This window comes from Eublepharis macularius, chromosome 15, assembly GCF_028583425.1.
Source record: "Eublepharis macularius isolate TG4126 chromosome 15, MPM_Emac_v1.0, whole genome shotgun sequence".
Classification (NCBI taxonomy): Eukaryota; Metazoa; Chordata; class Lepidosauria; order Squamata; family Eublepharidae; genus Eublepharis; species Eublepharis macularius.
The window spans coordinates 52,015,406-52,042,563 of record NC_072804.1 but is presented as its reverse complement, the minus strand read 5'-3'; the positions used below and the strand labels follow the sequence as shown (position 1 = coordinate 52,042,563).

Below are 27,158 nucleotides of genomic sequence, written 5' to 3'. Positions count from 1 at the left end.
CCTCCACGACCTCCAAGCCCAAGAGTAAGCTGCTGGAGGCACTGTATTCCGGGTCCCCCGCGTCGGTGGCGTTTCCCCCTGTGGAGGATTTCGTTGACAGCGCTCTCGCGCTCTGGCAAACACCGGCGTCTGTGTCCGCAACGGCAAAGAAGGTAGAGAGGTACTACCGTTTGAAGCAGGATGATTGCCCGTACCTCTTCAGTCATCCGAAACCCTCGTCCATCGTGGCTGAGGAAGGTCAGGCTCGGTTCCGTTCCGGTTCCTCGTCGGCCCCGGCGGACCGAGAAGGCAGAAAGCTGGATGGCATGGGCAGGAAAGTCTACTCGTCCGCGTCTTTGGGATTCCGTATTGCCAACTTCCAGGCCATAATGGGGTCCTACAATCTGTTCCTCTGGAAGCGGCTGTCCTCTTACCTTTCCGATCTCCCCGAGGATCGCCGCCACTTGGTGAAGGCCCTTCAGGCAGAAGCCATACGGCTGTCAAAACAGCAGATGACAGCGGGCAAGGATGCTGCCGATTCCGCGGCGCGCTCGATGGCGACTTCGGTGGTCCTGCGTCGACACGCCTGGCTCCGGTCCACTGCCCTGCCGCCAGAGAAGAAGGCGAAAGTGGAGGATTTCCCATTCGAGGGGCCCCAGCTCTTCTCGGAGAAGACGGATGAGTCCCTCTCCCTGATGAAAAAGAATCAGCAGACGGCCAAGTCCCTCGGAGTCGCCCCCTCAGCTCAGTCGTCGGGTCCGAGGTATCGTTATGGTCGGTTCCGATCGTACCAGACCCCTTACCAGCCTTACCAGCAGCGTCAAGGGCGCTTCTTTTCGGGCCAGTCCTACGGTCACCGATCCTATTCAGCCCAGCAGCGTCACTCTTCCAGGCGCTCCGGCCGGTCCAAGGGCAGGCAACAGCCCTCTTCACCCAAGCCTTCGACCTCGGTGCAGAAGCCCTCAGTCTTCTGACTAAGCCTGAACGCTCCCCTGTTGGCCTCTGAGGACACTCCCTCAACTGCCCGGTTCTTGGACAGGCTTCGGCCTTTTTTGCCCTGTTGGCAACTTGTTACATCTGACACTTGGGTCCTGTCTATTGTGGCCCATGGTTACAAATTGTTATTCGTTGATGCACCTCCCCTTTCTCTCCCTCCCCGTTGTTCTCCATGTTGTGATATTGTGTTACACAATAATGTTATAGAGTTGGTGAACAAAGGTGCTGTCCGACTGGTCAATGTCGCTACTTCCCCTTGGGGATTTTACTCGAGGTATTTCCTGGTGGATAAGAAGGATGGAGGTTCCCGGCCCATTTTGGACCTTAGGGGCCTCAACAGTTATTTGAGGGTTGAGAAATTTCGGATGTTGACCCTGGCACGGGTTATAGAGCTCCTGGAGGTTGGCGTTTGGTTAGCTATTCTAGACTTGAAAGACGCCTACTTCCACATCTCCATTTTCGAGGGCCACAGGAAGTACCTGCGGTTTGTCTATGGGGATTCTGTGTATGAATATACGGTGTTGCCCTTTGGGCTGGCCTCTGCACCCAGGGTCTTCACGAAGTGCATGGCCACCGTGGTGGCATACCTACGGTCCAGGGGATGCTTTATCTACCCGTACCTGGATGACTGGCTCCTGGTGGGACCCTCAGCTGACTCTCCAGGCCCATATTGCCCTCACTTTGTCTGTACTGGCTAGGTTGGGCTTGGTGGTTAATGGGGATAAGTCCGTCCTTACTCCAGGCACGGCCATTAGGTTTATTGGGGTTCATCTCGACTCTCCCCGGGGCAGAGCCTTCCTGCCCCCCGATCGCCTGACCAGGCTTTCCTCCTTAGCCCGTCACTTCCTGCATAACCGTTTCCAGACTGCCCTTTTGATCCAAACGTTGTTGGGCCTTATGGCCTCCTCCACAGGGGTAGTTTTTTTCGCACGCCTGCATATGAGGCCTCTGCAAAACTGGTTCGTCCGGAGGTACAACCCCCTCACTATGGGCCAGCATCAGAAATTCTCCATCCCCAGGGTGGTGCAGCGCTCCCTGGCCTGGTGGACTGTCCCTGAGAACCTGTCCGAAGGTTGTCCCTTTGGCCCTTTCCTGGCAGAGGTCACCGTCTTTACTGACGCCTCCAACTTGGGATGGGGAGGGCGCTGTGGGCAGCTCTCAGCCCAAGGTGTCTGGTCCCCAACTGAGGCATCCATGCACATAAACCTTTTGGAGCTTAGAGCGATCCGTTACTCCCTTGCTTGTTTTGCAGATATCATTCGGAACAGGAGGGTTCAGGTCCTGTCGGACAATACCACAGCCTGCTATTACCTCAACAAGCAGGGAGGAACGGTCTCGCTCAAGCTCTGCAGGGAAGCAACGACTCTCTGGACGTGGGCCATGGTCAACAACGTCCTTCCCAGGGCCGTTCACATTGCCGGGGAGCTCAACACCGCAGCAGACACACTGAGCAGGGTGTTTCTACCTCAGCACGAGTGGTCCCTCAACAGGGTTTACCTCCACCAGGTCTTCCGATCATGGGGCACACCACTCATCGACCTCTTCGCCACGGCCCACAACAAGCAGGCCCCGCTGTTCTGCTCCCGGGCCGGAATTGGCCGTCACTCCCTAGGGGATGCTTTTCAGATACCCTGGTCCCCGGGGCTCTTTTATGCCTTCCCGCCCTTTCCACTCCTGCACAAGGTCCTCTCCAGGATAAGGGCCTTCAACACCCACTGTATCCTGATTGCCCCACGGTGGCCCCGCCAGGATTGGTTCCCGCTCTTACTCTCCCTTTCACGGGGACGGTGCCTAGCACTTCCGCCGGCCCCGGACCTATTGACCAGGGACGGGGTCAGACACCACAATGTGGCAGTTCTGAGCCTGGCTGCCTGGCTCCTGTGCGCTCCGGAGTAGGCCTCTCCTCGGAGGTTCTTAAGGTCATTCTAAATGCCCGGAAGCCATCCACCAGGCTATCCTACCAGAGGAAGTGGTCACGTTTTTCCCAATGGCTGGCCTCAAAAGGGGTCTCTCCCTTTGATTGCCCTTTGCCTGTGATTCTCGACTACCTCCTATATTTGTGCTCACAGGGTCTTGCCTTCTCCAGCATTAAGGTCCACATGGCTGCGATCTCTGCTTTTCATGAGCAGATTGATGGAAAGACCGTTTTCACTCACTGGCTTTCCAAGCAGTTCCTAAAGGGCCTGTTTAAGACCTTCCCTCCTAGGGCCCCGCCGATCCCTCAGTGGAGTCTGTCCCTGGTACTCTCCCAACTGATGCTCCGGCCCTTCGAGCCCCTATCCACCTGTCCCCTGCCCTTGCTCACACAAAAGGTGGCCTTTCTGGTGGCGGTCACGTCCTCTAGGCGTGTGGGGGAGTTGTCTGCTCTGAGGTGTGACCCTCCCTTCCTGCAGTTTTTCCCTGGTACGGTCATGCTCCACACTAGCATGGAATTTCTGCCCAAAGTGGTCTCCAAATTTCACCTACAGCAAAAGGTGGTCCTCCCTTCCTTTTTTCCAACGCCCTCATCCCCAGGGGAACGAGCACTACACACATTGGATGTAAAGCGTGCTTTATTGTTTTATTTACATCGCAACAAATGCTTCAGGAAGTCTCCTGCCCTGTTTTTATGTTACTCTGGCCCTCGCAAGGGCTCACCTGCTTCTGCCCAGTCCATCTCTCGCTGGATTGTGTCTACGATTAAACTTTGCTATCAGCATGCTGGAGTCCAGTGTCCCTTGTTGGTTACCGCTCATTCCACTCGAGCGCAAGCTGCTTCTGCTGCCTTCCTGCGAGGAGTGCCGCTCCGGGACGTCTGCCAAGCTGCGACATGGTCCACTGCAGACACTTTCATCAAACACTATTCTGTGGACGTGAATGCACGGCGTGAATCAGCTGTTGGCACGGCTGTCCTGCATTCTTTGTTTCAGTAGACACTCACACCCGCCCCCATTGGTGAGATGCTAATTATTCTCCCAATGTGGGGCTGCACAGAAGGACGAAGACGATAAACAGGGTTTCTCACCTGTAACTGTTGATCGTCGAGTCTCTTCTGTGCAGACACACATTCCCTCCCACCTACCCCGCTGTGAGTGCTTGGTTTCTGAGTTTCTCCGGCGGCTCAGGTGAACTGAGGGAATGCCGGGGACGTTCGGATATATATGCATTCAAAATTGGCGGGAACACCGGCGCGCATGCGCGGTGGATCCGAACGTCCCCTTCACATCTCTAAAAGCTAGAAAAATCTTTTCCGCGGCTGGCCTGCGCCTGCGCAGTCCCAATGTGTGTCTGCACAGAAGAGACTCGACGATCAACAGTTACAGGTGAGAAACCCTGTTTTTATCATTGTCCCCACAACAATCACTCTGTGAGGTGGGTGGAGCTGAGAGAACTCTGGGAAGCTGTGACTGATCCAAGATCACCCAGCTGGCTTCAAGTGGAGGAGTGGGAAATCAAACCTGGTTCTCCAGATTAGAGTCTCGCGCTCTTAACCACTACACAAAACTGGCTCTCAGTTCTTCTGTGCTGCTGGAAGGCTTTTTTTGGGCATTTAAAAAAAAGTCATTGGCAAATTGTAATAATGCTATTGAATTATAACAATCTATTACTATGGTCTGCTAGTTCCCAGCTTTCATTTTTTAAAAATCTTTCAAAAGGGATAGAGACTTCTTTATTGAAAGCTTGGAATTGGTAGTATAGCAAAAGATTGTTATAACATCATTAAGCTATAACAGTCTGTCAGTTACTGATTATTTTTTAAAAAACTTTTTGAAGGTAGAAATTGTGGTTGTGGGAGCTGAGGTATGAAAAACGGCATAATGTGAACAGGACCTGCACAATACATACTTTCCCATGCATGTGGCATCCAAAGGCACTTTCACTGCAATCTATCCAAAATGATAATATCAAACAAGGTTTGGGAAAGATTGCAGCAAAACTGGGGGAATTCACAGGTTTAAAATGTTTTATTTATTTACTTTATAGTTTCCCTGTCTTGCTGAGGACTCAAGGATTACAAAAAAATGGAATTTTTTGTTTGCAAATAGCCCACAGACAGAATTCACACTTGATACCGCAGCAAGATAGCACCTGTCATCAGTGTTCCTGTTGTGAGATGGCTTTCACTTCTAAACCTTACCTCGTTCAACATTTGAAGTGGAAACATTCTGGATATGGAATACCCAGTAAAGAACCAAAGGACGTACTGGAAGAGAAGTCTTTAATCAAAATCATGAATTCAGCTTCCTGTAGTAGAACCCTGCAACAGCTAATGCCTAGTAGAGTAAAGAAAGGTAAAGTTGAAAAGCAGTTGTTTAAAAACAAAACTGTAAAGAATGAGCATCTAAATGCTTCCCATGGTAAAAAGCTTTATTTATGCAGTGAAGGTGGGACAACCGTAAGACAATTACTCCCGGATAACCAAATGCAAGCAGAAGAGAAGCCATATTCATGTGGCGTGTGTTGGGAAAGCTTCATCTCTTCATCAAACCTGGCCCAGCACAAGCGAATGCACACAGGAGAGAAGCCATATTCATGTAGCGTGTGTGGGAAAAGCTTTGTCTGGTCATCATACCTGGCCCGGCACAAGCGAATGCACACAGGAGAGAAGCCATATTCATGTAGCGTGTGTGGGAAAAGCTTCAACGTTTCATCAACCCTGACCCAGCACAAGCGAACACACACAGGAGAGAAGCCATATTCATGTAGCGTGTGTGGGAAAAGCTTCATCTCTTCATCACACCTGGCCTGGCACAAGCAAATGCACACAGGAGAGAAGCCATATTCATGTAGCGTGTGTGGGAAAAGCTTCAACGTTTCATCAACCCTGACCCAGCACAAGCGAACACACACAGGAGAGAAGCCATATTCATGTAGCGTGTGTGGGAAAAGCTTCATCTCTTCATCACACCTGGCCCAGCACAAGCGAATGCACACAGGAGAGAAGCCATATTCATGTAGCGTGTGTGGGAAAAGCTTTGTCCAGTCATCAAACCTGGCCCGGCACAAGCGAACGCACACAGGAGAGAAGCCATATTCATGTAGCGTGTGTGGGAAAAGCTTCAACGTTTCATCAACCCTGACCCAGCACAAGCGAACACACACAGGAGAGAAGCCATATTCATGTAGCGTGTGTGGGAAAAGCTTCATCTCTTCATCACACCTGGCCTGGCACAAGCAAATGCACACAGGAGAGAAGCCATATTCATGTAGCGTGTGTGGGAAAAGCTTCAACGTTTCATCAACCCTGACCCAGCACAAGCGAACACACACAGGAGAGAAGCCATATTCATGTAGCGTGTGTGGGAAAAGCTTTGTCCAGTCATCAGACCTGGCTCGGCACAAGCGAACGCACACAGGAGAGAAGCCATATTCATGTAGCGTGTGTGGGAAAAGCTTTGTCCAGTCATCAGACCTGGCCCGGCACAAGCGAACGCACACAGGAGAGAAGCCATATTCATGTAGTGTGTGTGGGAAAAGCTTCATCTCTTCATCACACCTGGCCCGGCACAAGCAAACGCACACAGGAGAGAAGCCACACTGATAGGTCATTCTGAAGGGCTGCCAGTTCCAGCATAGCAACTCTAGACAGACAAGTCTTCACCATGCTCTTCCTAGTTTAATTTCTCCCAAAGTAATTCAAAAAATGAACCAAAAATTAGTATGGTGAGTCTGGGTACTTTAAAAAAATCAGGCCTATATACTAAACTTGGTCACATTCCATTTAATATGATAATTAAAGGCTGTAAAAATGCCTCCATGGGGAAAATTCTTACAACCTGTATGATCTTGATGGCTTTATATCTTGGTTAAGATTGTTCATTGCCATTAGTATTCTCTCAATAAATTATTTTTGACAAAAGACTGCTGTGACTAACGTGAAGTGGTTGTCCATAGATGAAGTAATAGCTTTTAATGGTAAGCATGAAATACTTGCAGAATACTTAAGCTCTTCAACAAAGGGCCAAAGAACATGCCTCTGCTACTCTTTTCTTCCACTCCTCCCTCCCACTCCACAGTGTTCTGCTGCCTGTTTACCTAGCAAAAATGTGTGTGGAACTTTGGACGCAAAGGAGCTTGGGATATACTTGCTAAGCTAAAAGTACTGGTAGAGGACAGTTTAAGCACCTTTCCACTGTTTCACCATTTCAGATTACCATCTACTGAAGTTGCTTTGCTATGAAAATAGTCACCAGAATTGCATTACACATGCATCAGTAGCTAAGTCTGCACTGGTCAATTTCGTCGGTTCAGTTCCCAACCTGCAGCATTTTTGTTCGTTTTTGTGACTGTGTGCACCAGATTTGTCGCCATGAGCAGTTATCCTGCCACTGCAACTTTTCCCTGGCTTTCCTGGGAATGCTTTTTTAAAAAAAACTATTATTTTTTTTAAAAAAAATCCACTTTGTGGTCGGTTGTTTCTCTGTGCATACTCTTTATTAAGGTTTTAGTGTTCTACCCTCTTCCCCTCCCACTTGCCCCCTGCCAGCCCACTGCATTCTGATTGCCCACTCATCTCCCTTTCCATTCTTCCCCACCCGCCTCTTTTAAAAAAAAAAAAAAATTAAGTCTTGTGCGGGATTGTTGAATCGCTGGTTTGAAAGCATAGGGGGAAGTTCCCTTTTTGCTTTGGCACAGGTGGGGATAGTGTACAGGGGGCTAAATATCTGGGTGTCAAAAAGAAAGATTTTAATAGGTTTTAGAGAGGAGCGAACAGCCACATACAAGGTGATTCCATGCCTTTCGGCTTGAGTTCAGGGAAAGTGAGGAACGTCCCCAGTGCAGAAGGGGTTAGTGTAATCTTTAATTTAGTACTAAGCCATCCCAAAAGTTTTAATATCAAATGATACTCTTGTCACCTGCAAGCATAATCAAAGAGTCAGATCTGATTATTTTATTGACATCTCAAAGCACATGAAAACCCCTAGGTTATAATTACAGCAACATGGAATTGCAAGCTGACTCGTAACATAAGATTCTGATTAAGAACTGAGTTGAAGAGACTGCAACAGGGTGTATTGCTTATAGTTTGTGACACTCCTCCATCTATCACAGTACACAACCAGAGCTTTGCATGTCACAGTCCGGAGACAAGGCAACCAGAAAAATGCTTTGGGAAATGATCAAGCTCTTGGAAATGTCTTTCTTTGTGTGCTTTATGGAAACAAAAACTCATTGGTCCATGTAAACGTATACATCCTTATCTACAAGTCAGGTCCATCTGCCTCAAGCATCATCAGTTTGTCCTGTTCCTGCTTTAACCTCTGAAGAATACAGGGGAAGGCCTATAATGAACCCTGTCTTTTTCCCATTGATGAGTGGGACAGTATGGGTATGGGATATACCTCAAAGGTGAAGACAGAAGTTGAAGTGAGCGCATGCTTGGTTTCCTGGTATATTAGCCAGACAGTTTATCCAATTATATACTGTCTGTTTTTCCCCCACTGCATGTTTCAGATGAAATGCCTACCTTTTAAAGTTAAAGTGCTGCTTTATCCATTAAATGTTCAGTCTGCTTTAAATGACTGAATTTTTTTAAAGTTGCAAAATCTGACTGGGAATTCAGCTAAGTGGCTGGGTAATACTGTGGATACTACCCAATAGCTGTTAGCAATTACTAGGTTTTGCTGCCAATTTATAGGGCTACTTTTTAATATGACCCCAGAGAGAGAAAGATGGTAAATGTAGTAAGGAGACTTTAAAATCTTCCTTTGTTCTGCAAATATGTCTAGTTGTACTCTGTTGAGAAAGGAAAATAAAAGCAAGGACAGGTCTAAATGAATCTCGTAAACCTGGCAGATGCATCCTCTGGGGATATCATTGAAACAAAGTTACCATTACTTATGGCTTGGAGTCCATTTCCTCAAAATCGGGAAGCAGTACAGTAAAAATCAAAATGGAAACCAGAATAGAGATATTTCAAACAAAGTTCTTACTTTACTGGAATACTTTGCTGGAAAAATGAAAATAGAGACGTTCCTGTACTATTTTTTCCTATTATTACCAGATTCTGCATTGTCAGTCATGTTTTCCTCAGCTTCCTTGTTAGAAGTCTGAAATGGTTATACAAACTGTCAGCAGCATCCACGAGAAAAGAATACATATTTTTCCTCAGCTTTGTCTGTAGGATACTGTTAGAAGATTTGGAAATCTTTATAGTAGGCGTCTGGAAACAAAACACAAGGCAAACATATCATGGTTTCTCTGGTTTTTCCAACTGCAGGTCAATCACTTTAACGTTGCCTATGTCTTGATAGGTGGCTTGCAGTCCCCGTGAGATATCCTCGTACATGGAGCACTCATCCAGATTCAGTCCCTAGGAAGGGAAAGACAAGCATCATTTCTGAAGAAGCAATGTGTTTTAGGCCGCAATCCTAAACATGTTTATTAGGAAGTAAATCCCAACTCAGTTTGGTGGGAATTCTCAAAAAATGGGCATAGGATTGAATTGTTAGGGGGCCAAGAGGGATGAGGTTCTGGTGCTTCTGCCACCATGTCAAAAATCAGAACGTAATTCCAAGGTCACATAATGAGCTGCCCTGGGCAACTAAGAAGGTTATTTTATAATCCAGTAAATAAAAATAACAAAAGGCAACGTTGGTGGGCACTTTCAGCTTGATTGGGATCAAAGAGATTTGATCATTTTTGAATGCCACAAAAATCCCACTTAGTTTACTGCTGCTGTGTATGTGGAGAGTTTGCTGCAGGAGAGGAAGGCTGCTATTTGGAAATCTTATTTCCATTACCTTACGAATAAATCATTACCATCTCTGAAATCTGCCTACACCCCATTGGACAGATGCCTCCCTGAGTTACCTCATACAGGTTCTCCTCCTCATACTGCTTCTTCTTGGCCTGCAGCAGGCTCTCATTTTCCCATCTCTTCTGTAAATAAATAAAAACAAACATTGAGGGACCACTCAAAAGACCAGAGAGGTGCAGTGGATAGGGTGTGCTGGACCACAGAATAGATATGTCCTGCTACACAATAATATCAACTTTCAGTGTTTTTCATAAGAGTGTACATTTCATAATCTAGCTGTCATTCCTCCCTGATTATAATTGGCAAGGGGGCGATTACTAGCAGAGACTTTTCCATTTCTTGCCTTTCACAAAACTAAATTACCATCAGTAGTTAGACTGAAAAGTAGCTGCGTATTGCATAAGGGGGCTAATATTGGTGGGGTGACCATATTGGTCTGTTTCAGCAAAAACAAAATACTCTTTGGTGCCTGATGGATTAACAGATTTATTGTGTCACATACTTTTGTGGACTGCAGCCCAGTTCACATACAGATCCATCTTAAGGTGCAGCTGCAGAGGGTCTTCAGTTTGCAGAACAGGTCTTCAGTTTGATGTACAGATTAATCAGCAACCGTCAGTGACGGTTTTAGAGCAGTATAGCTCAGATTTTTTTTTACTAAGAGCTACAGCAATGTGATATTTGGGGCTCATCAGTGCTCAGTCCATAGCACTGACAGCCAATGTGGTGGAGTGATCAGAATCTCCAACTAAGATTTGGGAGAGCCGAGTTCAGATCCTTTGCAGGGAAGCCCACAGGACGACTTTGGGCCAGTCACTCTCAGCCCAACCTATTTCACATGGTTGTGAGGATAAAATGAAGAAGGGAGCACCATGTATTCCGCTCTGCTCTCTATGCAGGAAGGTTGGGATAAAAGATAGAGAGCATGCACTCTTGGCAGCTTGCCTACAATGATTTCAACAAGCTGCCATTTGGGATAGAGGCCTGACTGTTGGGTTTTGTGTCCAACCCTAGGGTCCATATACTGCAAAATAAAGAAAATTGTGGATAGAATGAAAAGCCTGCCTACTAAGGAGATTGTTAAATTGATTTGATGTATCCACTTGTTCACCAATGATTCCATTACAGTTTATTCGTGCCTGGGGAGGAGCGGAGCAGAATGCTCTTTAATATAGCGAGCTAAAGCGGAACAAGATCTGGTGACTGGAAACTGTAGGCAGACGGATGAATAGGTTGTGTCATGTGTGTGTACGTGCAAAAAGTGGAAAGGAACAGCTCACCCTCAACAGCAGAAAGAGACCTGGCCCAATGGCACAGATGAGGAGGAGGAAGCCCTCAGCAGTGATGATCTTGTTTTTGATGGATTCCCTTATATTCAGGAAGGAGGTGGGGCGAGGTCCTGGAGGAAATAAGCAAGAGAGAGAGAGGTGTTTGGACCAGATTCCTCACGGCATCCCTGACCTTCCACGTGGATCATTTTTGTGATCTGATATGAACAGTCTAGAAGCAGCAACAACAAATGCCAAGGAATGCCTAACTCTGTACTTGGAAAACAGTGGCAAATCATGTGTAGCACTTTGCATCTGATAGCAGTTTTTGCTTTGACAAAAACTTGGGGGAGAGAGAACCTTATGCTCCAACACAGGATAACTACAACCCCACAATGTACATGGTCCCAATCCAGAGAAACTTAGACACATATAAGTAGACCTAAGTCTTATTTATATTTTGCTTTTCTTTCATTATGAAACTCAAGTCAATATAAATATAGGCTGTCTGGAGATCTCCCATCCAGGCATTAAGCCAAATGGTTTCACTTCAGAAAGCCTGTGGTTGTCGTGTGCCTTCAGACCACTGTTTGAGAACTATGTTATAATTAATTTGACCCATTGTTTTCCATAGGATTTAAGCACAATTTAAATGTACTTGGTTTTGGTGCCCTTGTGTTTCAAATAGTACTGGTCCAAACAGCGCAGTGGCACCAGATGCCTGCCTTTCTACTGTAGGCACAGGTTTTCCTAAGGGGAAAGGGCCACAACATAGAAGTACTTTCTCAGAAACCTGTCCAAAGTTTCTGCAGACTTTCAGAAGACAAGACCACGGCAATACAGCCCGGAAAACCCACAACAACCATTTCAGAAGACACTTCCTGCCGATTTTCAAACTTCAGATGCAACACTGTATGACTGACAGTACTTTGTGGCACCGTTTAACAGCATTTTCAGAGCAGGAATTAAAGTTCCAGTTGACCGCATGGGGTGGTTGAGTGTTAACAGAGGCTGGGAGGGGAGGAATGCTCTGGGCAAGATACCGTTTTATTGGAGTACTAAAACTAGCTTGGCCTATGAAGCTTAGATGGTCACACTGGGCCTGCCCTCAACCTCACCCTACTTCCCAGATGTGTTGTAAACATAAAGTATATACCACCTTAAGCTCCTTGGAGAAACGGCAAAATGAAATCTAATTAAATGTTATGTATTCTTGGCCAGGTTTTCCATTCTGCTGCTCTCCCTATTGCTATACTAGCTAAACATATCCCGTCCCTCAAAAGGGATTCAGTGTAGGAAAGTTGTATGGGCATCTCCTACCTAACCAAGACTATAACATTCCCAATCTAAAATGGCAAACTGCTTCACCTTAATTATAGTTCACTTCTCCTACCCCAGGCACAATTGAACTGAATAATCTGTGATAAGGTACCATGTGTGTCTGCTTAGTAAGTTCGGTGCTTGTACTTCCTTGCCAAGTGATGACAATTTTGCCTCACACTGGTCAGAAACGTGGAGAAGGAAGGCAGTGTTAAGATTCTACTTACCACTTGGTAGGCTAACGGACAACCAGTGTACCAAGAGGTTGTATATAATGAATGAAAAATTACTACCTGGGAGATGGTTATCTGTGATATTTCTTGCTAATACATTCATGCTTCAGTCCAAGATGCTGTTTTACTGTTCTAAACTACCAGGAAGGTCTTCCCTGTCCTCTCCTGGGATTAGAAAAATGATCTCAAATGACCATCTTGATCACTATGTACTCCTGTCAATATACATACAACACCAACAGGGATCTCGGGGGCCATTTCAGGTTGAGAAATGGCATGTGTGGGAGGGGTCTAAGCTCCTTCTCTACACTTGCCAGGATCCTGATCCAGATATTTATTTTTATTTATTTCAAATTTGTATTCCGCCCTCCCCGCAAGCGGGCTCAGGGCGGATAACAACACATTAAAATACAATTAAAATACAGTTAAAAATTCATATTCATTAAAAACAGCACATTTAAAACAAGATGGTGGACAGCCTTCACAGGGAGGGTTTTATACACCCCTTTTTTCCGGGCCTGGCGGAACAACTCTGTCTTGCAGGCCCGCCGAAAAGATAGTAAGTCCTGCCGGGCCCTGATTTCAGCAGACAGAGCATTCCACCAGGTGGGAGCCAGGACCAAAAAGGCCCTGGCTCTAGTCAAGGTTGGCGGGCCTCGAGGCTAGGTGTGGCCTCCACACATCATGGAAACAAGAAGCTCCCAGAACATGTCTGTGACATGACTGGAGATGTAACTAGGAAAAGGTAACCGCCTGGCCCTTAAGTATAATCTGTGTTTCCCAATACTACCTTGACCTCCTTGGAGGAAGGGCAAGATAAAAACGTATTAAATAAAGTGTCTTGTTCATTAACTTCGAGTGGACTGCTGCCGGGCTAGTCTGATCTCAATGAAATTCCAAGGGCCACTTCTGATTTTTTTTCATACTTGCATTTGGAAACTGTAGATAAGGAAGGGGGCAGAAAATAACCAAAGGAGAGTGACTTTGCATCACCACAAGGCAGAAGTATTTTGAGATTACAGATTAAACAAATCTGGGTGTTTAAACATGATCAGTAAATTTCCACTTGCTCAAATTCTTGAACAGACTTTTGATTTTTTTATTTTCCTGATTTGACATTTTCCCCAGATTTCCCAAATTTGAACACTATTGGGTTTAGAGACGCTCAAGGAGGGGGGGGGGGGAGAGAACCTAGTTATTGTTCATGGTAATTCAATAACTTAAACACTGTTTCCTGAGATTTCATTGGCAATAATATTGTCATGTATTTTAAACAAATGCTTGTCAAACTGAGGTAGTAGTCTTATCTACACTTACTTGGGAGTAAGCCCTATCGAAGTACAATGGGCCTTAGTTCCCAATAAATTGCCATAGGATTGGGCTGAACATAGTTTGGTTTGGTTTATTTAGTACATTGGCATCCCATACTCCCACCAAGAAGTTCCATACATGGGCTCTCAAGAATTCTGTGAGGTAGGATAAATTAGAAAAGGTATGATTATTTGTGGTTGAGCAGGAATTTTAACCCATAAGACCAAAGCCCAAACTACACAGTATATTTAACATATAGTGTCTGGGTTTCCTTGACTTGACTCCGATAATCACGTCAGACCTATAGATACCAAAACAACCCCAGAGAGGTGGTGGAATTTCAAAAGCAATGTCGTCCAAATTTTTTAAAGCCACTTTCTGAAATGTGAACCCAGTTTCTAAGGTATTTGCATATTTCATCTCAGCTCTATATCACAACTACATTTTGCAGGACAAATGCAAGCTTTCTGAAGTTTGCTCAGATTCCCCTCTGATTGTTCTGACATGCATTGGCCATTTACAGGACACCACCTTCTGCTTATTTTTCAAAACAATCTGCAGCCCTTGAGCCCAAACTTCACACTTACTCCGAACCCAGAGGTATGTCCCACACGACTGGCTGGAGTCATTCGCAGTACTCACGATGCAGTAGTACATGCCAGAATCCCTGGTCTGGGCCTTTAGGAAGGAGAGGTTTGAAACGCCATTGCCATTAACCACAAGAACTGATCGATGCTTATTGCTGCTGGAGGAATGAAAAGTCTCACTGCAGTTGGGAGAACAGGATTTTTTCCAGATGATATTAACAATACTTGGAGCTGTGAATTTACACTCCAGGGTGGCAGGATGCCCTTCCAAGGTTAAGAGAGATGACGGTACATCCTTCACCACTATAGAACGATGGATTTGTCTCGCTGTTTCATCTTTCGAAACTGGACGGGGGCTCTTGGTCACGAGCTTTATATTGTTTTTTGCTGTGGTTCCTTTATCTTGCTCTGAGACATTGAATGGCTCTGTAGGTGAAGATGAATTCAGTGCACCACAAAAGTGACCTGAGGAAAACAGAATTGGTGGTTTCTGAGTGTCCAAAAAGTATGGAAGGAAGCCTGTTTGGTGTAGAGGTTAAGAGTGGCAGGACTCTAATCTGGAGAGCCAGGTTTGATTCCCCACTCCTCTGCTTGAAGCCAACTGGGTGACCTCGGGTCAGTCACTTAAGAGCGGCAGGACTCTAATCTGGAGAGCCAGGTTTGATTCCCCACTCCTCTGCTTGAAGCCAACTGGGTGACCTCGGGTCAGTCACTTAAGAGCGGCAGGACTCTAATCTGGAGAGCCAGGTTTGATTCCCCACTCCTCCGCTTGAAGCCAGCTGGGTGACCTTGGGTCAATCACAGCTTTCTTAGAGCTCGCTCAGCCCCACCCGCCTCACAGGGTGATTTTCCTGAGGATAATAATAACATACTTTGTAGACTGCTCTGAGTGGGCATTAAGTTGTCCTGAAGGGCGGTATATAAATTGAATGTTGTTATTGTTGTTGTTAAAATCAGCCGATGAAGCTTTTCCTGAGAATGAGGTGGGTGAAACTTCACCTGTGGCTTTTCTCCATATCACACTTCTGCAGTTCTGATGCAGACTGTAAGAAAATAGACCCGACTCCCTATATTATATCACCTTTCCAATAACAACCTCTGCGATGCTTTCTCCACCGTTCCTTCCTTGCTGATCAGGCCACTGAACCACATCTCCCCCATATAACCCCCGCTATCGTCTCTCAAGGGTATTGTGCAGGTTTTAGTTCCTTTTCCCCTACCCCTGTTGACAGGAAACAGAACAAAGTTGAGAAGAAGTTTTCAGATGCAAACTTTACAGCCCACCCTTGTGAGGAATAAAAAAAATGGGGTCCTTGAAGGGTGGAGCGGATATAGAACTCTATATAAAAAGGTACTTTTGCCCCCTAAGGAATAGAAACCACTGAAACAGGCACTGGTTATAGGGAAGGTGTGTGTGTGTGTGTTTTGCAGGTTTGAAAGTGCATGTGTAATGGAAAAGGAGCAAAACTCTGGCAAGAACGGGTTTATGGGTTGCAAATTAAGTTCACAAAAGTTGCTAGTCTGCATGGAATTTTTACCTAGCTTTCTCGCCTAAACATAGACTTATGTTAGCCAAATGGAACCAGCCGTCTTCCTGTTTTCAGATTCTTGGATGCCAAGCAGAGATTTCTACTCAGCATACCGTAGGTGACCAGCTATTTACTTGTCTCCTTCAAGAGATCTCTGCAAAAGGAGTTTGGACAAAGCCAATCAACATTTTTAAAGCAAAGGGGCACGGCAGAAGTTTGTTGTCTTTTATGTATATTTAAATATACTTATGTATACTTAATCTGACACTGAAATCAAACACCTTAGAAATAATAATAACGATAATAGTGTGTTTATATACTGCTCTTCAAGACAGAGCGGCGAACAAAGTCAGTGTTATTATTATCCCCATAATACAGCTGGAGAGCTGGGCTGAGAGAAGTAGCTTGCCTAAGGCTGCCTGTAGAGTTCATGACAGTAGTGGAAGTCGAACCGGCAGAGTGCTTATTCTCAACCCAACCACTTGAGTTTGTTCAAGTGAGTTTGGACAATGTATTGTTATTCTTTAAGGGCACCACCGGACTCATGTTTTACCCTACTGGGAAAAAAATCCTAGCAAGAGGCATTTAACACTGATGCCAAATATTATAATATGAAACCGCAGGAAGGATTATAGTTTATACTGCAGGCACAATTATTCATGGATGGTATCTGGGAAATGTGATGGTTTCCGATTTTAATTTCCCTAACACCTTACTCAGTTCAGAAACCCAGGAAAAATGAATTTTAAAAGGCAATATTTATTTATTTATAATATTTATGATCCACACACTTTTGCCCAGGGTAGTTCACAAGACAACATATACAAACCAATAAATAAGATGAAACAGCAGCAGATAATAGAAAACTATGTTGAGTCATTAAAACAGAGCAGAAAACTAAGCTGCTCGCTGCCGTGCTTTTAGGCCCAATGATTGGGGGTGGAGGGGTGGGCCTATAGTAGAAGAATATATAGAACATGAAGAGGGAGAGGTTAGGTGGAAAAATGTGATATCCCTTTGAGTTCAGTTATGACCTCTTTGGAGCTGATGGGTATTTAAATTTTAAGAGTTCTAAAACAATGTAAACCCACACTGTTCTATGAGGTTGTGGTATCTGTGCTGAGGATTTTTCTAACCTAAGGAATCAGGAGAGGTTACATTGTGAACTGATTAAAACTATTTAACAAATTGATAATCTATCAATTAACCAATCGTTTAAATGTAAATTAATCTGCACATTGCGGAAAAACTCAGCATATATTTCTTTGAAATACAGAAGGAAGCTTACATGCTGCATTAAAAAAATGCTGTTAGAAGGAAAAACTGTTTTCTTTTACAATAACCAAACCAAACGGGACTCCAGAAATAAAACAAGCTCAGCTGTTTAATGTGCATTGCAACTCCACCAATTGATGAATCAACTGTAGCTGCCCACCAGCACTTATGGCAACTTCTTCCACAGCCAGCAACCAGCACACATTTAATCAAGTTACCACTGCGTCCTCCTGCCTTGTGAAGGGCAAATTTGCTTGCACCTTTCAAGAAAGTTTTTCCTGAAAGAGTGAGGCAAAGCTTCGCATGTTAAACTTCCATGCCCCAGGCTGCTACCCAAGCCCTACACAATCATCTTTACTGTTTGTTCTCTTTTGTTCTAAATTCTTCCCCGCATCTTTAGACTCTCCAGTTGCACAGGCCTCTGTCGGTCCTTACCTGCAAACAGTCCCAGGAGGAGCAAGGAATAAAGCCATTGTGGGCCACTTTCCATCCTGCGATTTGTGGGTTCCTCTTGACCACTCGGTGTTCCCCTGCGCTGCCCTAGGCATCTATGCATCACTCTGATAGTCCCTGCAGGACCTGTGGGTTGTTTTTAAAGACAGGCGTCTTTCCCCCCCCCCCCTTTTGGGCAGACATCAGGAGATGCGCCCGGCTGCTCTCTTGCTCCACTTCATTGAGCTAAGGTTTTTTTTTTTCTTTTTTTGCTTTGCATTTGAAGTTAACATAAATTTCTGCTAACTGGACGCTGGAAACATTCACAGGGGCCCAACACTCATATAAGTTCTCCAACGTTTCACAAATGAAAACGGAGTTACTCTTGTGTGTTTAGTTTAGTTTTTGTTTACCCTCGCTTTTGTAGAACCCCTGCATTCACACCAAGCATAGCTGTGTGTGCTTACTTTACCCTTCCTCCTACACAAACAATTACACTTTGCTAAAGGGGAGGGGACATGAGACGAAGGACATCTATCCTCGGAAAGAGGTCTAAAGACCACTGGGAGATTGCATCCCCTCCCAGGAAGAATATAATTTCCAGGCAGAGACCAGCCTCATCCCTGCCACCAGCCAGAGAAGGAAGAGCCCGCAGGGTCCTTGCTTCTCCCTTGCTACCTGCATCAGAATGCACGCTATTGAAACGTCACTTGCCGAAGGATTGCAGGGTTGGTCTTGCAGCTGTAATGGAGAGCTAAGCTGTAAAACCAGGATGCCTGCATTTCCCATCAAAAGCTGGGGAATGACAAGTGTCCAACCTGTGTAAGGCGTCACTTGTAGCTTGGCCTGCTCTGATTTAAAAGCAAAGATGGTATTGGTTCCTGCAGTGAGAGAGATGCTAGAAGAACAATATTATGCTTTTGGAAAAATGAGCATACTTTCCTGTAGCGTAAGCTTGGGCAGACTGTGTAATGTGGTGCCTTAGTGTTCATGCCATGTATGTTTACATCCATGGGTACTAGGGTTGCCAGCTCCAAGTTGGGAAATTCCTGGAGATCTGGGGAGTGAAACCTGGAGAAACCTGGAAAAAGTGGGGTTTGGAGAGGGAAAAGACCTTGGCACGGCATGATTCCATAGAATCCACCCCCCAAAGTAGCCATTTTCTCCAGGTGAACTGATCTCTGTGGCCTGGGGACCAGTTGTAATTCCAGGAGATCTCCAGACACTACCTGGAGGCTGGCAATCCTAATGGGTACAAGGGACAAGATGCACCCGTAACACGCCACTGATTTAACTGTTAGAGAGGTAGAAGAGGCTAAAATCCAGAGAATAGCTCTTCTAAAAAGTGACACTAATTTTTAAAAGGGCATCCCCAAACATTCCTCTAAAGGCAAAATATAGACAAAATATAAATACTGATTTCCTTGAAACAGGTACAGAAAGCCCAGTCTGTCCCTGTTTTAACAGAACCAAACTTCAGTCCGGTAACACCTTAAAGACCAACAAAATTTTTAAGGGTATAAGCTTTCTCGTGTCAAATGTGTCGTGTCTGATATCCATCTTGGTCTTTAAGGTGTTATTGGACTTGAATTTTGTTCGACTTCTCCAAACTAACACAGCTACCCGCCTGTTTTAACAATGGCCCTTGAAACAGATGTAGACAAATAGTCCCTGGCCACATTCTAACACCTTTCTAATGTAAAATGCTCTTTCCATATACTTGTAAAATGCTCTTTCCATATACTTGCCAACTTGATAAAAATGAATTTGAATTTGTAGTCCGAAGTTCCTCTTTCCACCCTCATACGTGTTCTGTTGTCCCACAGTACAGGTATGTGCGGCTTATCAATGCAAATTCCATGCAAACGATGAAGTTAGGTCACTAACCGCATCTTGTCAAATGAACAAGAAAGCATGCCCAAGAGTAGATGGAGAAGGTCTCTTGTGTTACCAGAGGGTCAGGACAGGCCAGAGTTAGCAAACAGACCTAAGTGATCAAATTCCAGCCTGACATTCCTAGATGGGACTCCAGTCAAGGTGATTTTATTGGGTAGTAAGACGTCTCTGTCCCTTCTACCCCTGGCTATTTTAGGTGAGTAACCTAAAGTAGAAGGAATTCCCTTCTACTCTTGATCTTTAAAAACAGAAGAAAGGGGAAGTAAGCACATTAATATAGTTGCTGGACACAGATCCAGATATTCTGTGGGTAGTTTTAAGCACACCCATGGTATGGGCTCCTTCTGCTCCATGGTATTTAAATGGCCAGTTTGCCTGCCGAGATCGTGTACATCAGGTATACTCTCTGGATCAGGGCCTAGCAACTCTAGTTTTGAAAAACCTTGAACCGATAAATCTATTTATTTCAAAAACCTCTGTGACACCTCTGCAGAGTCTGCTGATCGAGGTGAATAGTTTGGCAGGACTATACATTAACACAACAAAAAATTTTAAATAATGATGCAATGCATCTAATCTAATCTTTAAATTTATATATTTGCTTAAAGCAACTGGCAGTGTGTGATCCTAAAAGAATTTTCTTGATATAAAAACTCGCAAAGGTTAGGGCTTTTTTTCAGCTGGAACACGGTGGAACCTCTTGAGAATGGTCACATGGCTGGTGGCCCCACCCCCTGATCTCCAGACAGAGGGGAGTTTAGATTGCCCTCCATGCCGCTGGAGCAACGCGGAGGGCAATCTAAACTCCCCTCTGGAGATCAGGGGCTGGGGCCACCAGCCATGTGATCATTTTTCGCTGAGGGCAACCCGCTGAGTTCCACCACCTGTTTTCCCAGAAAAAAAGCCCTGGCAAAGGTTAATTTTAAATGCAATATTGAAAGATCCATATAATATTTTTAAGAAGTTCAAGCAAAGCAGGAGAGTACCAAAGCAGGTTGAGAAACAGTGCTGGGGGTGGGGAGGAAGGGTTTGAAACTCTTTCCAGATGGACGTTTTTCAAAATCTAAAATGCATCCATTAATGTTATTTATTTAGCAGAGGAAAGCATAGAGGTATAATTATATGACTTTACATCATGAATCCAGAGGAGTTAGCCATGTTAGTCTGTAGTAGCAAAATCAAAAAGAGTCCAGTAGCACCTTTAAGACTAACCAATTTTATTGCAGCATAAGCTTTCGAGAATAAAGTTCTCTCCGTCAGATGCATGATACAGATGCATGATACAGATGCATGATCCAGTCTCTGTACCATGCATCTGACGAAGAGAACTTGATTCTCGAAAGCTTATGCTGCAATAAAATTAGTTAGTCTTAAAGGTGCTACTGGACTCTTTTTGATTTTACATCAAGAATGTTTAGGATTGAACCATAAATTCTATCAAACAGCCAAAGGTCTTTCAAAAAACAAGTTAAAACTGTTGGTATCAAGAAATTCACAAACAAATATCTCATTAATAAAATACAGGAATCATGCACCTCTATCCATATTAGTTGGAGGTATCATTTACATTAAAATAAAAACCGCTTTTAAAAAATCTATTTCCTTACATACCTCGCTCAAATTTTCTTTCTGCAATAGCAAATACAACCTGATAAAATACACCTTTATCAGACAATTATACCCTTGGCCAACCAGTACAATGAGCACGATGAGCTGGCAATCATTTCCTACTTGGGGAATCACACACTGGGCAGTAAAATAAATGATGGACTCCCCCATCTTCAATACAGCCACTTTGACATACTGAAACATAAATGAAGAAGTGTAATGCTTGCATTTCAGCAGCAGAGGGAGCCATCGCTACTCAGTGAGCTTTTGCATGATAATACTTTTTAAAAAGAGCACCAGAGTTGGCTTATTTATATTAAAGTTCCCAGGTCCCTATATCCTCCCAGCAGGAGGGGGCCTGGTACTTAGCAGGACTTTCCTCTTTGCATATGCACACTCCTGGTGCAGACACAACGATGTCATGATGATGTTCCAGAAGTGACATCATACCAGCCCCTAACAAAGCACGGGAGCGCTCCTATGGCTGGCACAAGGACATCACTTCCGGAAGTGACATTGTCACATCTGCCAGGAGCGCACACACTGTGTGTGTTCCCAGGGTGCCTGACAATGGCAGGTGATCTCCGGGCAGCCTGAAACCTCCGCTGGTTGCCAGCAACAAGCGAGCAAGCAGATAATTGCCAGGAGATTGCCCGCCACCGTTGGGCACTTGGGATCCCTAATTTATATGCCCACCTTTCTCCTGTTCTTTTGGCCACAACCATTTAGTCCCACCCTTACTTATGTGTGGTCAGGCTCCTTTTTTGTATTTTTAAAAAAATGGGGAGATCAAGAGATGGCATACCAACAACAAAATGGCCTAGAAGAAAGCTGCTGTAGTATAGCAAGATTCAGGTCCATAGTGATTAAGTGGTTGGGCTGCGAATCAGCGCTCTGTTGGTTCAACTCCCACTTCTGCCACGAGCTCTGCAGGTGACCTTGGGTAAGCCACTCCTCGCAGCCCCAGCTCCATTGAGGGGATAAAGATAAGGCTGACTGTATTCACCCCTCTGAGTGGGCACTCATCTGTCCAAAAGGGCTGTATATAAGCATAGTTATTAGGAGAGTTGCTGCAGCATAGGGGTTAAGTGTTTGGACTCTGAATCAGCACTCTGCTGGTTTGAATCCCACTACTGCCTTGGGGAAGCCACCCCTCTCAGCCCAGCTCCCCAGCTGTATTCTGGAGATAACAACAATACTGACCTTGTTCACCAGTGGGGCACTAATCTGTCTAGAAGAGCAGTATGCAAGTGCAGTTGTTATGATTTTAAATCCTGGATTAGGTCCAAGATGAAAGTGCACATGGAAACTACTGGCGAAGGAACACCTCTGATTTTGTTACTGGGATATGAACTTCCCTCCTCATTGATGCTGCTCCCTTCCCCCTCCTATTTATTCAAGGTCTCCTCCCAGCCCACTAATGCTAGTTCTCCAGAGCAAGTTGACTCCTATGTCACGATAGTGGGAGGAGCAGGGCTTTTTTTCAGCGGGAATGCAGTGGAATGGAGTTCCAGCATCTCTTAAAAATGGTCACATGGTCAGTGGCCCCGCCCCCTGATCTCCAGACAGAGGGGAGTTTAGATTGCTCTCCGCGCCGCCGAGCGGCGCGGAGGGCAATCTAAACTCCCCTCTGTCTGGAGATCAGGGGGTGGGGCCACCGACCATGTGACCATTTTTGCCGAGGGCAATTTAAACTTTAACACCCGCCCCGTTCCAGCTGACCCAAGGTGACGTCACGGAGTGGTCTTGAATTCCACCACTGAGTTCCACCACCTCTTTTCCCAGAAAAAAAGCCCTGGGGAGGAGGCAGGCACAGAAAGGTAGTTCTAGGTAGGCTTTGGTGGTGCATCTGGAGATGTAAATCACTCTGCCTTAAGCAGAGGTTGCAAAACCTTTATTCTGTTGGGTGGCCAAAGATTAGTAGAGATCTTTATTTATTTATTTATTTATTTATTTATTTATTTATTTATTTATTTATTTATTTATTTTATTCGATTTATACCCCGCCTTCCCCACAGATGAGCTCAGGGTGGAAAGAACATAAAATCACAAAAAACACAAAAACACAAACACAAAAAACACAAAAACATAAAATCAATAATATTTTTTTAAAAAATCATTAAAATAGTCCAGGAGCAGGCTATTTAAACAAATATTGGGAGTCCGTATACGGGCATAGCAGATCGCCGAGGGCAGCCCCAGAAGAAGTGGTGGTCTTAGATGGAAGGAGGAGGACACTGCTGGCACTCAGCCGAAGGCCTGGCAGAACATCCCCGTTTTACAGGCCCTGTGAAACTGTAACAGGGCCCGCAGGGCCCGGATGTCCATCAGGAGAGCATTCCACCAGGCCGGGGCCACGGCAGAAAAAGCCTGGTTAGTAATTGGATGGGGGACCTCCAGCGAAGACCAGGGTTGCAGAGGCAGGCTATGGCAAACCACCTCTGTTAAGTCTCTTGCCATAAAACCCCACCAGGGGTTGCCGTAAGTCTGCTATGACTTCAGGGCGCTCTCCACCCACCATACAGCAGGATAAGGTCCCCTGTGCGATGCTGATGGGACAGCATGACACTCATCAACACCTTTCCTGACACCTGTCAAGTGTTTTTAGAGAGTGGGTGGGACTTTCTCCCAGCAGGGCTTCTGACTGGCTGTTGCCAATCTGCTTGGCTGTGCAGCTATTTCAAAAGTTTATTCAGCAGCTGCCCCCACTGCACGAGGATCGTCACTGCTTTACTGTGTGTGTTTGCAAGAAAATGTTTTTAAACAGTATGCTCATTTCAAAAGGCATCCTATTAAACCCAGCTCGAAATATGGAAGAGTTACCATCAGAGTTACGCATAATCTCACTCCCTGACATTTTGTGGTTGGTTCTGCCTCCTGCAGCAGCCATTTTGTGGTTATGTCCACCACCCTGGTGGCTGCAGGCTGACAAAGGTTGGGGACTTGTGTCTTAGAGGCAGGTGACGCTGCAAGCTTGCTGTGGCTAAACTGCTTTGGAACTGGTCTCTGTAGATGGGAACCCTGCTTTGCATGGTAGAAGAAAGGCAGGATATAAATGGTTCTTAATTTTAACTTCTTAAAAAAGTTAGTTCTATTTATTCATTGCATTGTTTATTCATTGCATTGCAGCTGCTGGCGAAACGTCAGGAACTACAATGCCAAGACCACGGCAGTACAGCCCGGAAAACCCACAACAACCATCGTTCTCCGGCCGTGAAAGCCTTCGACAATACATTTATTTATTTATTTATTATTTATGACATTTATAGTCTGCCTTTCTCATTGGGACTCAAGGCGGATTAGATAGAGTGAGATTAGCACAATCAATCTCCAGGACATTTCAATAAACAATGCTATAGGATAAATAAATGCAAGTTTACAAGGATATAACGTTAGCAAAAATCCAGTACAAAGTTGAAGAAAGGCTGAAACAGAGCACGAGCAATTCTAGAGCTGATATTAGGCAAAATACAGAGCAGTCCTAAACAGAGTTACTCCAATCTAAGCCCATTGATAGCATAGGAGAACATACTTAAAGCACTCGATATAATGTACAGCAACGTAGTGGTGAAGTCTGTGGTTCCTATCTCGTTCGTGAAGCATCTCTTTGAAATTATCTCCCTTCGATACAGCCCTCCTATCTGTGTAAAAAGCCCTTCTGAATAATTTAGTTTTGCATCATTTGCGGAAGGCCAGGAGAGTGGAGGCCATTGCATAGGACAGAGGCACCACAGCGCATATATGTGTACAGGCCACTGTTGATTTCATCCATGAGCAGGGTGGCACCTGCCGGAGACCCTGTTCAGATGAACGAAGCTGCCGTGAGGGAACGTAGGGAGAGAGGCAATCCCGTAGGTATACTGGAGCAAGGCTGTGAAGAGCTTTCTCTGTGATAACCAATACCTTGAACTGAGCACCGTAACTGATAGGTAGCCTATGGAGCGACTGCAGGATGCAAGTGATATTCATGCTCCCTCTCGCTCCTGCTAAGAGCTGAGCCGCACCGTTTTGTATCAACTGGAGTCTCCTAGTTAACTTAAATGGGAGACCTGTGTATTGTGCATTACGATAATCAAGTCTTGATGTTACCATAGCATGGATTCAGGAGGCCAGGTCAAAGTGGAGAGCCATCTTCCAGGCTAGAGTGAAGTTGTAGAAAGCATTTGGGGGGCTGCCTTAACCTGCTTTTCTAGCTGGATCCAGTACAACCTGCTTTTCTAGTGCTGGATCCCGTATAACCCCATGGCTCCTAACCGAGTCTGCAAGGGTCAGATGAACTCCCTTAGATGTCCTTCAAGATCTCTGCCTGCATGACGAGCATCACTTTCCATCTTGTCTTGGTTCAATTTCAATTTATTCGTGTCCAGCCATCGGACCACAGCGGTCAGGCAGCGATCCAAGATTTCAACTGCATCCTGCAGGGACTCGAATAGTGACATATAGAACTGGGTGCCATGGGCTTATTGATGACATCCCACTCCATAGCTGCGAATGAGTTCTCCTAAAGGTTTCCCCCAAGTCTTTATTCAACGCAGAGATGTAGTAGCAGCCCATCAAAGGAACAGTGAACTCCTAAGCAGAGTTACCCCAGTCTAAGACCACTGAAGTCAATGGCCTTAGATGGGAGTAATTCTGCTTAGGATTTCACTGTAAAGTTGTAATGAGCTTTTGCCCGTGTCTGAAAATAAGCTTCCACTTAACCAAAAGAAAGATATATCTTTTCTCTTGGAAAGCTTTCCGCAATTAGTTCTCAGACCTGTCAAACAGCTAAGTTCTTTGAACCACCTGTTTATCGGTACATTTATTTTATATAGGGTTCGATATTGCTTTGCAACTCCTTATCAAACACACAGACACCTGTCTAGAGTTTATTTCACTTTATTGAAAATACACCCTAGTTTTTTTTAATGAAGCAAGTAATTAAAATATAAATGGTTATTAATATAAATCCTATAAAAACAACACAGAAAGGCAATAAGAAATAAGTTTGCTAACATTTCCTATAAATACCAAGTTTAACATAATCAAAGTTTCTATGAAATGCATAGGTAAAAATAAATTCTCACCTAAATTCTCTCAAGAGATTTCTTCCATCAGAGCTCTGGCATTCTATCTGAATTTGCATTTTTATAAGTCATCATATGCAAATATCTAAGAGCTTTTCATGTGATAGCACAAACAAACGATAATTGGTCTGATGCTTCATTGAATATTCATAGTTTCTATTGTATAACCTTCCAATTAGTAAGAAATGACGTTATACTCAGACTTGCAAAACAAAACTATAAATCTGTGAGAAATGTCAAAAAAAGTTGTTGAGAGATCACTATTGGTTGAATCTCTGATAGAGGAACATTAATCTCGATAGAGTCCACTATTTTAATTAACTGTCAAAAGATTAAAGCACACCTGTTAGAATTACCTAACACTTAGAAAAAAATACACAGACGGTTCATGCAAAGTTTGCAAGTTCATCTAGAATACAAGTACATGGCCTAGTATTGCTCAGTATTGATTATTGTCATGTGCTTTTATCTATATTGGTGCAACAGTCTCCCCCCGCCCCATGCTAAATCATTCACAAAGACCCCAGCATTTTCTGTGGCTCAGTTTCATTTTAGCCTAATATGGTTTGGGGTGCAACGTTCCCAGGGTAGTGCACATGAATAAGGCATTAATTATGGATTAACTATTATTCCTATTATTATTTATACAGCACAATCAACATGTATAGCACTTCTAGGTACAGAAAAACCTCTCTGTGCCTCAAAGATCTTACAATCTAAAATTTGCCCTTAGGGAGACAATGCAGGGAGTTTGGGGGTTTGCCTCTAGGGCTGCCAACACTGGGTTGGGAAATTCCTAGATATTTGGGGGTGGAGCCTGAAAAGGGCAGGGTTTGAGGAAGGACCTGAGCAGAGTATAATGCCACAGAGTCCCTCCAAAGATGCCATTTCTCCAGGAGAATTGATCTCCGAAGATCT

The 27,158-nt window shown here is 44.8% G+C and overlaps 1 protein-coding gene across 1 annotated transcript; it reads right to left on the bottom strand.

Moving 5' to 3' along the window:
- Positions 1-7,849: 7,849 nt before the first annotated feature.
- CD79A (CD79a molecule) lies at positions 7,850-17,784 on the bottom strand. Its single transcript, XM_054999521.1, has 5 exons — positions 17,674-17,784; positions 14,435-14,899; positions 10,996-11,114; positions 9,769-9,837; positions 7,850-9,268 (listed from the first exon to the last, which is right to left on the bottom strand). The coding sequence occupies exons 1-5, from the start codon at positions 17,726-17,728 to the stop codon at positions 9,146-9,148; spliced, it is 831 nt and encodes a 276-aa protein (XP_054855496.1). The 5' UTR covers positions 17,729-17,784; the 3' UTR covers positions 7,850-9,145.
- Between the last annotated feature and the right edge of the window lie 9,374 nt (positions 17,785-27,158).